The sequence below is a fragment of the Coenobita brevimanus genome, chromosome 34 (genome assembly GCF_032717465.1).
Source record: "Coenobita brevimanus isolate Jiangsu-jjx chromosome 34, ASM3271746v2, whole genome shotgun sequence".
In the NCBI taxonomy this organism is placed as follows: domain Eukaryota; kingdom Metazoa; phylum Arthropoda; class Malacostraca; order Decapoda; family Coenobitidae; genus Coenobita; species Coenobita brevimanus.
The window spans coordinates 25,498,295-25,511,543 of NC_136987.1; the positions used below are offsets into that span (position 1 = coordinate 25,498,295).

Sequence of the window (13,249 nt, forward strand, 5' to 3'; positions counted from 1 at the left end):
GGGCGCTGGAATCCATTGGACCCCAGGTTACCTGTGGTATAACAAAAAAATGGTATATAATCTTTTTAGGGTTAAGCCTATTACTGTTAGTAAAAGTGTGTGTTATCCTGGAAAATATGTTATAATTTGTATTTAGCTATGCTTGTGCCCAGGACTATGTACATAAATTTGAATTTATTAATTTTACCCCAAATATTTGGTCATCTTTGTTTATTGTAAACAGATTAAGCTTTGTTCAACTTTTTTCACAAACTCTGTCTAAGTTCTAAATGAGTTGTGATAAGTTTATAAACCTATATGGAACCCTCAAATTACATAAAAATTATGTAAAATATGTATTACATTTGAAAAATATGTAAAAAAAAAAGATTATATCATTCTTTACTTCTCATTTGCAGCTATGTTTCCCTTGCCCTTGTTTTTCCTTTTGTTTACAGAAAATCTCATCCATGGTCTAAAAGGAGGGGAAAAGAAAAAAATTCACCTAATTAATTATCAATAAACCAGCTTAGAAAAAAATACAAAGGCTTCTCCGTTTTTGCATTTTTTTTTAAATGTATTTTTTGCTTAAATATTCTTGCTTTTAAGGTTAAATGAAACAAGATAGAGAAAATTACACATACACCAAAAGATACTTCAATACAATAAACATTTTTTTTTTTTTAACTTCTGGGTCCATTGGACACCGGGTTACCTGTGGTGAAATAAACAAACAAAAACAAAAGGGGGTTTCCTGTCTAGGGTTAAGAGAGTTAAGCTTAAGAAAAAACAATGCAAATATTAAAGGTGTTAAATAATTCCTTGTTGTTATCAAGCCTATATGAAAACAAATGTCCCACAAAGTTTTAAAAGAGCAAACTATCCTACCTGTCCTGTGATGGTGTTCTTGTGGTCCTGCCTGTCGAACACAATGACCCTGACCCCGTCCTTGCTATACACCCTGAGTCAGTGGTAGTGGTCCTTGGTCTCCATTGACACGAGGGCCAGGTGATGGAAGAGGTACCACATAAGTGGACGTGATGGAAGAGGCCCACCATAAGTGGACGCGAACGGTGGTCTGGGGAAGGTTGATGCGTGGAATCTGACCTCTGAACAGCTGCACACCCAGACATGCAGACCCACGGAAGTTCTCTCTATTTATAGCCAGACACCATAATCCCGCAAGGGGTGGCCATTTGACTTTGAGTTAATTATTTTACGGGGAGGGGCACTAACCCTGCGCAAACCCACTTGTTAATACTTAAGGAGCACGTATGAGTTGGTTAGATGGTTACCACCCAGTGCTATAAATGGTTTCCAAGCTTACAGGGAATCCATTAGGCTTGTCACAAGATTTACATTAACATCAATCCGTAAATAAGAAAGCAAATTAAACATACAAGTGAAGAAACACACACGTAAAGAAACACACACACACACACACACACACACACACACACACACACACACACACACACACACACACACACACACACACACACACATACACACACAAGTAGAGAAACACACGAGTAAAGAAACACACACAAAGAAACACACACACACGAGTAAAGAAACACAACACACAAATAAAGACACCAGACAAGTAAAGAAAGACACACAAGTAAATAAAGACACAAGCAAACAACGATACAAGTAAACAAAGATAAAATTAAAGAGAGACATAAGTAAATAAAGACAAGTCAATATGGACACAAGTAAACAAAGATACAAGTAAACAAAGATACAATTAAAGAAAGACAAGTAAATAAAGACACAAGTAAATAAAGTCACAAGTAAACAAAGATACAAGTAAACAAAGATACAATTAAAGAAAGACAAGTAAATAAAGACACAAGTAAATAAAGACACAAGTAAACAAAGATACAAGTAAATCAAGATACAGTTAAAGAAAGACACTAGTAAAGACACATACAAGTAAAGAAACACACGAGTAAAGAATCACACGAGTAAAGAAACACACACAAAGAAACACACACACGAGCAAAGAAACTCAACACACAAATAAAGAAAGACACCACACACGTAAAGAAAGACAAGTAAATAAAGACACAAGTAAACAAAGATACAAGTCAATCAAGATTCAATTAAAGAAAGAAACAAGTAAAGACACACACGAGTAAAGAAAGGCAAGAAACACAGAAAAAATAATACAGATAAATAGAAACACTCAAGAAAAACAGAAAAAGAAAAACAAAGTAAACAAGACCACGCAGATAAACAAAAACACTGAATTTCCCTTACCAATTGGCGTAAGAAAATTTGATGAATATAATCGATTTTTACATAGATATATAATATTAATTTTTAATATATTGATAGAGCTATAAGCTAAATCACTTTGAAATACCTCTAAGTGAATTTTTGTTTACTATTAGCCAGGGATGGGAAACTATGACGATCTATCCCCTGCTGTAACTTATTTATGCTTTTACAGGAAGAACTAGACAAGGGTAGACTGGACCCCTTTCATTGCCCTAACTTTTATATCTTTTTACAGGATGAGCTAGACAATGGAAGACTGGATCCCTGTCATTGACGTAACTGATATAATTTTACAGAAATAACTAAACAAGTGAAGATTGGACCACTTTCATTGCCGCAACTTAGATATGTTTTTACAGGAAGAACTGCACAAGGGAAGACTGACCCCTTTCAAAGCCATAATTTTTATATCATCTTACAGGAAGAACTACACAAGGGAAGACTTTCCACCCATTTCATTCATCTTCTTGCAGAAAATCGGTATAATCTACTGTAAGTTTAGTGTAGTAACTTTAGATTCACTCATGAAGTTAGGACAGAGAGGCTCTGCAGCCTATTTTTCCCTCCTGCATATCAAAACCTGATTAAAGATAGGGAATCGGTCGTAGGGTCTACCTGTCTATCGTAGGTGTGTTTGTGTATTCCGATCCAGGATAAATTAGTCTTCTCAAGCTGCCAAAAATTAAGACTATCGAGACAGTACAGTAAAATAACACAACGGGAGGTCCTTCCTAAACCCATTTACCTTTAATAGGATAGGTAGGAGCCAGAAAAACTGAAATGGAAGGAGAGATAGGTAGGAACCAGAAAAATCGAACTAGAGAAGTTGGAGATGAATACAAAAAAATAAATAAATATATAAAAGTAGAAAAAAAAAAGGGACCCAGCAGGAATAAATTATAATAGAATTATAGTTAAGGCGTTAACTGTTGTATTTTAAATGATGCAAATCTCTTTTATCAGTTTCTTAACAGTATACACCTTAACCTTCTCCTGTGTTATGTCCTCATCCCACACTGCCACAGGCTTCAATAGCAGTAGTTCAGTATAGGAAGGACGTCGCCTAGTGAATCTTTCCTCGAATGGTAAGCCTTTCAATGTACACAAGATCAACTCAGGTGTCAAAATAAAGCAGGCATCTCGCGTCCGTAGTCTTTTTTTCCAAGATATTACACTGGTCGCATAAGTAATTTCGCAAGTGCCAGAGCAACACTAAGGTCACGGCGCCACAAGTAAATTCACTCCTATATTTACTCCCTCATTCTTTTACAAAATTTTCGGACGTTCTAGGTGTTCCTAGCACCAACAGTTCTAAGGCAGTGACATCCATAATAATCCAGAGCTTACCTACGTAGCAATATAAAAAATCAAATGAGTTTTATATTACAATCATCCCAATAAAATATTATAGAGAAAAAATTAAAAATTAAAGCATAACTTTACAAAATATCTACACTCACAACAGCAGGCTACCCGGCAGCTGTGACTAGCAACTGAAAATACGCGAACTATCTGGAATTTTACACTACTACCTGGTTAGCACTCCTGCTTCTCAACACTACCCTTTCCCTAGTTCTTTTGTCGTCCCAACAAAACTACGCAATATTTACAAACATAGCCCTTAATCCTAACAAAACAATTAATTATACACAAAATAATCTTTCAGCTTATCAGGTCTTCCTCTATGGTGTTTCACACGAATGTGAAGCCTAGCAAGTGTAAATTGCTCACAGTGAGGTGGAGTTCCTCGGACATATTGTTGGCAGGTGTCAGGGTGACCAGATCAATAAGGTTAGAGAAACCCCTAGACCCGTGACCAAGAAACAGGTTAGGGCATTCCTTGGCCTAGTGGGGTATTAGAGGAGTTTTATCCCCAACTTTGCTCTCATTGCCCAACCGTTGTATGAGGTGCTTCAGAAACACGCTCCAAACACCATTGAATGGGGAGAAGCGCAAGAGAGATCTTTTGTCACCCTTAACCCTAGAATGCTTACGTCTGGTTAATTTCCCTGTTCGGCGATTTATTTATTTGCTATTTTGTTATGATAAGAGGTTTGGAGCTGTCCTTCCCTATACCTTCAATCCACCCTACCCCCTACCTACATAGGTAGTGGTGTGGTTTCATCTCGCATTTATCACCATGATATTTGGGTTTAAAGTGTTTTTTACCCGACAAAGCATTTGTGTTACATTTTTTTTATTTTTGTGTTTTCCTTTTTTTCAAGGTGTATAATTAGTTTCTGATTAAATCAAAGAGACTAAAAGGTGAAAACAACCCAAAAGAGTCTAAATTGATAAAAAAAAAAAGGTGTTTCACAGGTATAATGTGGATTAAAGTGTTTTTTACCCGACAAAAGCATTTGTGTTACATTTTTTTTTTTTTCAGGTGTATAATTAGTGTATGATTATATCAAAGAGACTAAAGTGTACAGAGACTAAAATAGACTCAACTGAAAGAAAATGTCGAAAAAAAAAAATCTCCCGGCGAAAGCAATACTGTGAGGATAATAACGTAAACATTCTAGGGTTAAGAATATGCTGTGTAAGGAGCCTATCTTGCAGTTGCCTGATTCCAACAAACCTTTCATACTGTGCACTGATGCGTCACAAGATGGAGTAGGTGCCGTATTAATGCAAGAATTGGAAGGTGGAATCTTCCCAGTGGCATACCACGGCCATAAGCTAAAACCCACCGAGAGGAATTACAGTACTGTTGAGAAGGAACTCTTGGCCGTGGTTGATGGTGTTAAGAAATATTACTATTATTTATATGGAGCACCAATCACTCTGGCAACTGATCATATGCCACTCACTAGTCTCAGCATGACTAAGATGGCTAATGCAAGATTGACAAGCTGGACACTGTATTTGCAGCAATTTAGCTTTGTTGTGAGGTACTTAAGGGAAGTGACAACACTGGTGCGGACCTGATGTCTCGCCTGCTAACTGCTGACTAACACGGGCAACTGTTGTATGCTGGGTTCCGTAAGACAGGCGTCCTCAGAGATTTGAGCAATCCAAGGACCAGCCTGGTTCCCAGTTAAAAGTGTACCAGTATTACTTGATGTCTCGCCCGTTGGTCCCACAGGACACGTTACGTCCAGGACCTGTATATACATGTATACTGTAGGTTAAGGGGAAGTTCGAGACCCCCGGAAGGACAATCCGAGGCTGTGTATGAATTACCTTGTGGTGTCTCGAGCTGTGGGCCTCTCTGAGGATTCCCGGAGAATGCACATTATCCACATGAGTGTTCACACCCATGGTGGGTGTTAAAATGTGACCTGCCCAAGATTGCGTAGGGATTCTCAGCTTCCTGTCATTAATCGTAAGTGTAGAGTTAGGTTAACCAGTAAACTGCCCGTTCTCAGAGATTTGAGCAATCCAAGAACTGGCACGTTTCCTGGTTAATAATGTAGGTTAACCAGTAAACTGCCCGTTCTGAGAGATTTGGGCAATTCAAGAACTGGCACGTTTCCTGGTTAATAATGTAGGTTAACCAGTAAATTACAAGGGTCCTGAGAGATTTGAGCAATCCAAAGACTACGTTTCCTGGTTAATAATGTATCCATTAATAGAATAATAGTGTACTTTTTGTAACTTAAGTACTGATTGGTATGCAGAGAAGAGAAATGACACTTTTGATGCTTCATCTTGATTGCTTTCGCAATAGCTAAGCATATGTCAATGATAATTACTGTCGGAGGACCTCCAGCAGCGTGACTGAGCAATGTTAGGACTCCATATTATAAATACAATTAATTATAGAAAACATGATAGATAGATAGATAGATAGATAGACAGACAGATAGAAGCAGCAAGTCAGAGGGATTGTGTCTGCAAGAATCGAGCAATGCTAAACATGCTTACACACTCTAACTTAAGGAACACTTTATAGGCACACGACATCGCCTAGTGACCATACACACACATACACACATACTTACACACAGGTTTCTAGAACTTTCCAACCACAGTGTAACACACGTGACACGACCCCTGCTACACCAGAATTTACGAAGCAGAGCTCAGAAGAAGGTTAGCTATAGAACCGACAGGTAGTAGAGAGAAGGAGCCTAGCAACATGGGCGAGAGGGTGGAAGAGAGAGAGAGAGAGAGAGCGAGACAGGGAGGTTAGCTCGCGGGACTCTATACTTCACTCGTGTGTGAGAGACTTTGTTATTATTTCCAAGACAAAAAAAAATAGTCCCATACTCATCTTTACCTCTCCTGTCATTGCATGACCAATGGGAACGAAGATTATCTACTTACAAAACTACTCAAGTATAACAACCGCTCGTCCACGAGTCTAATATATGCATAACTAATCTACAAAACTTCACTAGAAGAAGCTGCAAAGTTATTATGAGAGGTGCAGCATTGTCGTGGAGATCAGCTGATCATCTCTGCCGCATGCTGCCGCCTCTTCTCTTCTGCCTCATCATCATTATTTACTATTGTATTACATAATTTTAAACGTAGGCACAGTTACAGCACAACTGTCACACCTACACCGTGTATTACATACATCACGCTACATAACAATTAGTTGTTAATGTAAGTGTAGCGAACTTTTCGCTCAGTTTGACCTGAGTACAGGATTTTTCACCATCGTCTTAGAGTTTTTTTTTCCTCAAGCTTGCTTCTATTAACGTAAATACGAGGTTTTTACGCTCATGGGAGACTGTGATTATCTCCTGTAGCAGGGTAGTACACACACCACAGTGTGAATCTTGTGTGACTGAGTTAGGATTTATATGTATGTACAGTACCAGTATATCGATTTTTTTTTTTTTAAGAAAAAATTTGATTTTGATGGGGCGTAATGTCACGAATTGGCATGAGCGTGTTTATAATTTCATGACATTTTGTTTAAGTGTGAAAACCGCGAATTCTAGCAGAATTCTCACTGAGTATCACTCAGTTCAACCGTTCTAGTGTTCACTTGATTGGGAGGGTTTTCAGAACATTTTTCACAGTTTCATAAGTGACCATTCTTGCGCGCGACATTAGCGACATTGCTGAGTGATATATTGTCAGCGTGTCACTCACTTTCTTTCCATTGACCGTAGAAGCAAGCACGGCCATCCCTCACCCCCTTCCATGATTCGAACTTAGTCAGGCTTTGATCCTCGTGAGAGCAGGTTCGTGCCCAGCGTGGAGCAGCGCCGCCACAGTGAGTTCCTGAAATCTCCACCTAGACGGTGAATTGGCAAAGAGGTTTAGTGTGTTTGCAGCGTCCGTCCTTCGTATCAACGCTCAGTCATTCCGCTTAGCCCTCTCTACTGACCAGTATTTCTTTTCATTTTTCCTAGGTTTAATTTTAGCTTTTGAGTGAGCGAGTGAGTGTATTCTCCTTGTTATTCTGAATTCATTTTGAGACTCATGTAACATAAAATTAATTCAGTGTAATTAATAAATTCACAGTTCTTTATCTCTGAACTCAGTGTAGTTAAACTCGTGTTTTATTTCTCCACATTTAGCTTTTTTTTGTTGCCACTCCTAGTTTGCACAGACGCTCTACATTACTCATAACTGGTACTTAGGCCAGTCCTTTTGTATTAAGCCTAAATCCGTGGTGCCAGCCAGGAGTTAATGCACCGGCAAGAACCTGTTTATTACTATTAGTATTAGTTATTGATTGTCAGGGGTGGAGTCACTTTCTCGAGAGGCTACCAGTACTACAAACAGCACTCGTGAGTAATTAGCCTCCGCTGTGTACTGTTGATAAAGTTTATAAATTCTCGTCCTTAGAGAATCAGCTAAGTAAGCCGGCATAAAGTAAAACTTACTGCTTGATTTCACAAGTCAATTTTTGCCTCTATTTACAAGCAACATTTTTAGCATTATTAATTCGTAAATCTACAAAACCCCGTGACACGGGGGTATTTTTAGATGAAGAAAGTCTGATTTTAGGAAATACAAATCCTTAAACTGTTCCCTGCCCCAGCCGGGATTCGAACCTGGGTTCATCAGGACTGCAGGCCGCCTGCCTACCGATTGAGCCACCGCCTCCGGCATCACTTGTCCCTGCATCATTTGTTCATTCCCTACTCACACTCACATCCTCATCACAGACAGCGTTATCACTGTTTATCCTGCATCATCTATTCCCATCTTACTCATATCTCATACTGACGCCCACACCAACGGCAGCGTTACCAGTGTCCATCCTGCGTCACCTATTCATTCCCTACTCACACACTCACTCCCTCACCACTGACAGCGTTACCAGTGTCCATCCTGCATCATCTATTCATTCCCTACTCACACACCCACTCCCTCACCACTGACAGCATTACTAGTGTCTATCCTGCATCACCTATTCATTTCCTACTCACACACGCTGAAGCCCACACCATCCTGCATCTTCTCTTCATTCCTTACTCACAGTGCCACACACTCACGCCCACAACGTCATACACTTCAGTCCCTGCAAAGCAAAAGATACCACCAGATATATTACAAGTGCAGTGCTATTCCCTGTAATACATCCCTCATACTTAAACTCTTATTTACATTTACAGTGCTAAATAATGGCTGATAACGGAGACTCCTGCCCCGTGATGACTTTCCCCTTGGTCCCGAAGATCCAGCACGAAGTACAGACGAAATTCGGATCTTTTGATAAGGGACTGGTGGAGGTTGGACAAGGGCGGTACCTCCTGCAACCGCATTGCAGATTGTACCTTGATAAATATGCCCAGTTCAGGTGAGTAGATTTGAGAGAGAGAGAGAGAGAGAGAGAGAGAGAGAGAGACGTGGGGGAGAGAAGTGAGTCGATGATCTTTACACACACATTCAAGGTGAGAGAGAGGGAGGGGGGAGTGCAGGAAACGGTGTAAGGCTATGAATTTCGTTAAAGCAGACTTACTGGTCAACCATAAGACCCGCCGATATGTCATAAAAACACCCCTGCTAAAACCAATACACCAAGTCCTGTATGCAACAGCACTACCATGTATTCAGTATAGACGGTGGCTCTACCATGTATTCAGTATAGACGGTGGCTCTACCATGTATTCAGTATAGACGGTGGCTCTACCATGTATTCAGTATAGACGGTGGCTCTACCATGTATTCAATATAGACGGTGGCTCTACCATGTATTCAGTATAGACGGTGGCTCTACCATGTATTCGGTATAGATGGAGGGTGTTAGCGTCGAAGTGGTGACATGTGGAGGTGTATGATACGTTGAAGGACTGCTGGGCCCCAAGGAAAGGGAGCTTAAGAAAAAAAAAAAAATCAGACCTACTTCATGTACCTCACCCGAAGCAGTATTATCCAAACTAAATCTTCCTCATCATTGATCCTGCCATCTTCCCCACTCCACCTTCAGTTCATCCCCAATACACATCCACCATCCGTTACCCCGTCCCCACCTTCATTCACCGTGACGTGTAGGTTGTTGAGGAGACCCATTAACCGCAGGCAAGTAACACCTCTCCACCCAGTTAACAGGGGCATCATAGAGGGCAGCACATCACTCCATTATTTGATTATATGGTTGTCACTCAGAAGTGTAAATGGTTTCCTGGGTTAAAGGAAACCATTAGGCTTGTCACTCAGGTTAAAGCCACCTGAAGTTGAAAGAGTAACAATAAAAGTGACAGGAAGGATGGGAGAAATAGGAAGAGAGGACAGCAAGCATAGAAAATGAATGATAAAGGTGAAGGAGGATGTAAGCAGCACTATATTAGGTGAGTGGATGATGGTCGCCACCACCTACCTACCACCGTGATGTGTAAGAAAATAAGACATACAGTATTTCTGGCGATGGAGAAGAATCAGTGATCTAAAGAACATATGACTAGTGGTGACTAACTTTACTCTTTACAGTAAATATGTAGTTGAGTTTTAACGTGGTTCTTCAAATGTCAGAGCTTTTGTCTCCTCTCTCTCTCTCTCTCTCTCTCTCTCTCTCTCTCTCTCTCTCTCTCTCTCTCTCTCTCTCTCTCTCTCTCTCCTTCTTCTTCTTCATCATCATCTTCTTCTTTATTCTTTACGTGCCATGCCTGGAAGGTCCAAAACAGAAAAAAAAAAAAAAAAATCCTCAAGTAAGATGTAAGCCTAAAGATATTCCATCAAGATTTCGGGTTACATATAAGTGCCCTACAACAACTAGGTACTTTATTGGAAGAGGGCTGTGCTACACTCTCGGAGTCTAGTTGTGCTCTGTCTCTCCTAATTTCGTGGGGAGGGAGGTAAGTGAGCTTCAGTTTATCATTACGTTACGCTGGGTTAAGGAATTCTCGGATTTGTACGCGTAAAACAGCCTTATCATCGTTCTCTTCCTTAGTTGCAAATTTGTCGATAGGAAACTCTCAGCGCCACTCAGCTCATTCTTTTTTTCTTATCTTTTTTGTATGAAACGATTATTTTCCTACGATTTTCATTTTTCTTGTCCAGGTTTCGGCCAGATGACGTAGTGGTGATGTCGTTTCCCCGCAGCGGCACGACGTGGACGCAGGAGATGGTGTGGTGTATGACGCACGACCTTGACTTCACCACAGCCATTAACACGCTAGTCACAGAGCGATCCCCCTTCCTTGAGTAGGCACCAACATCACTTGATTCTGCTTCACTGGTAGTAGCAGTAGTGGTAATAATAGTAGTGCTGGTGGTGGTGATGGTGGTGGTGGTAATAGTTGCAATAATAGTAGTAATTGTGGTGGCGATGGTAGTAGTAGTAGTAGTAATAGTGGTAGTAGTAGTAGTGGTAGTAGTAGTAGTGGTGGTGGTGGTGGTGGTAATAGTTGCAATAATAGTAGTAATTGTGGTGGCGATGGTAGTAGTTGTAGTAGTAGTAGTAGTAGTAATAGTGGTAGTAGTAGTAGTAGTAGTAGTAGTAGTAGTAGAAGTGGTGGTGGTGGTGGTAGTAGTAGTAGTAGCAGTAGTAGTAGTAATGGTGGTGGTACTGTGTAGCAGCGGTAGTATTAGCATTAGTAGTAGCAGTAATAATAATAATAGTAATAATAGTAGTAATTGAACTTTGGGGGATGAAGTACGTGAAAGGGTACAGCAGGGAAGAAAGGTTGTTGGTACACTGAAAGCAGTGATGAGAAATAGGGAGGTGAGTATGGAAGTTAAGAAGTCACTGCATGATGGTATTGTGATCCCTACCCTGACGTATGGAAGCGAGGCGTGGACCTTGCAAGAGGGGAACAAGTCATGAGTGAGAGCAGTGGAAATGAGTTACTTGAGAGGAGCATGTGGAGTGACGTGGAGGGACAGGTTGACGAATGAAGAAGTGAAGGAACGTTGTGGGGTAGATGTGGATGTGGTTGAAAAGATTAGGAGAAATACACTGAGGTGGTTTGGACATGTGGAGAGAATGGAGAATGAAAGACTGACTAAGAGGGTGTATGTAGGTGAGGTGGAGGGAGGGAGAGGGAGGGGTAGACCGAGGATGAGGTGGAGGGATGGAGTTGAGAGGTATATGAGGGAGGGGGGGTGAGTTGGGGGGAGGGGAGTCAAATGGTGGGTGACAGAGTGACTTGGAGGCGTTTTGTCTGCGGCCACCCTTTGCGGGATTAGGGCGTCGGGCTATAGATAGATAGAATTGTTGTGGTAGTGGTGGTGGTGGTAGTGGTGGTGGTGTGTAGTAGTAGTGGTGGTAGTAGTAGTAGTAGTAGTAGTAGTAGTAGTAGTAGTAGCTAGTAGTAGTAGTAGTAGTAGAAGTTGAAGTAGCAGTAGCGGTGGTGGTGGTGGTGTGTAGTAGTAGTTGTGGTATTCCAGGTTCATCTGAATGTAAACTACTTTGATGGGTATTGTTTTCACTCGGCTTGTCTGCCTGTTTGTTTGTTTGTTTGTTTGTTAACAACTTTACACGAGAACTACTGGTGTAATTTTCACAAAAATTTCAGGGATGATGAGTTATGACCTTCTGATGACCTGCTTGAATTTTGCGCCAAATTGGGCCAAGGCCCAGACTGTTGGCCCCAAAATGTAAAACAAAAATAAATAGTTTTTGTTCATAACTCTTTTCCAATTCGTCATATCGACATGAAACCAAACCCTATAGGTGCATCTTTCAAGTCTTGATCCTATAACATGCCTCATTACATCAGGGGGGTCACCCCTTACTTAGCGGTATGGGGGTCAATGTCAGGTGGTTCAGGCCTAAAATTTCAAATGGGCATAAAATTGTAAATTTTCACCTGATTTACTCCAAATTTTGTGTGAGACACCTTTGACTAGATATTCTGTTGTATTTATACGTCAGCAGTAAAATGACTGCCCGGGACGGGTTTGTTGTGCCTTGACACCGCTTCTTGTTTGTTTGTACTCTTATGTCTTTTGATTTTTCATTGATTCAAGCCATATTCTCATTGATCAGGACTACGTAACGCCTTTCCCTTAGCGATTTGTTTTGCCTGTCAACTAACACGTAAACATCATAGTAATGGAAGAAGTGTTGCTTAGTCTCCTGTGTCCTCCATTGAGTATGTATAGTGAGGGACGCCTTCTCACGGTGGCACTGAAATGGACAGGCCACTCCTCTGCCTGGTTATACAAATGTCCCTCAGATCCCTCCCTATCCCCGAAAGGAGAATGGTGAACGGAAAGAGGACGACTACTGCTACCACCACTACTAAATACCACCATCACCATACCACCACCACCACCACCACCACCACCACTACTACTACTACTACTACTACTACTACTTTGATATAGACGTTAGGAACTGGAGTGGTCAGATACAGCCTTCGTTAACTCTTTTACTGGAAAATAAGACAATACTACGGCTCTACATCCTTTTCCACAACCTGGCCTAAAATTGCCGTCTTTCCATCGTGAATGCTGAGTTGTAACAGTGGGTTAATACTAGACTACAGTAGGATGCTGATCACGAAGAAGGGCTGTATAAAAGTAGTAGAGACGTAGAATTGCCCTTTTCTGCCCCTGAACTACGAGAAGTAAGCTGCGTATGGACGGAAATTTGTGCCAAGTTAAAGTGAAGGGAGTGTAGGTGGAT

General features: G+C 40.8%; 1 protein-coding gene across 1 annotated transcript in view; it reads left to right on the forward strand.

The window, feature by feature from the left end:
- Positions 1-8,801: 8,801 nt before the first annotated feature.
- The window catches only part of LOC145396034 (sulfotransferase 1C4-like), a 29,802-nt gene continuing 25,354 nt past the window's right edge, over positions 8,802-13,249 (forward strand). The window contains exons 1-2 of the mRNA XM_080269498.1: positions 8,802-8,977; positions 10,678-10,821. Coding sequence (XP_080125624.1) covers positions 8,802-8,977; positions 10,678-10,821 — 320 coding nt within the window. The remainder of the gene's footprint in view (positions 8,978-10,677; positions 10,822-13,249) is intronic.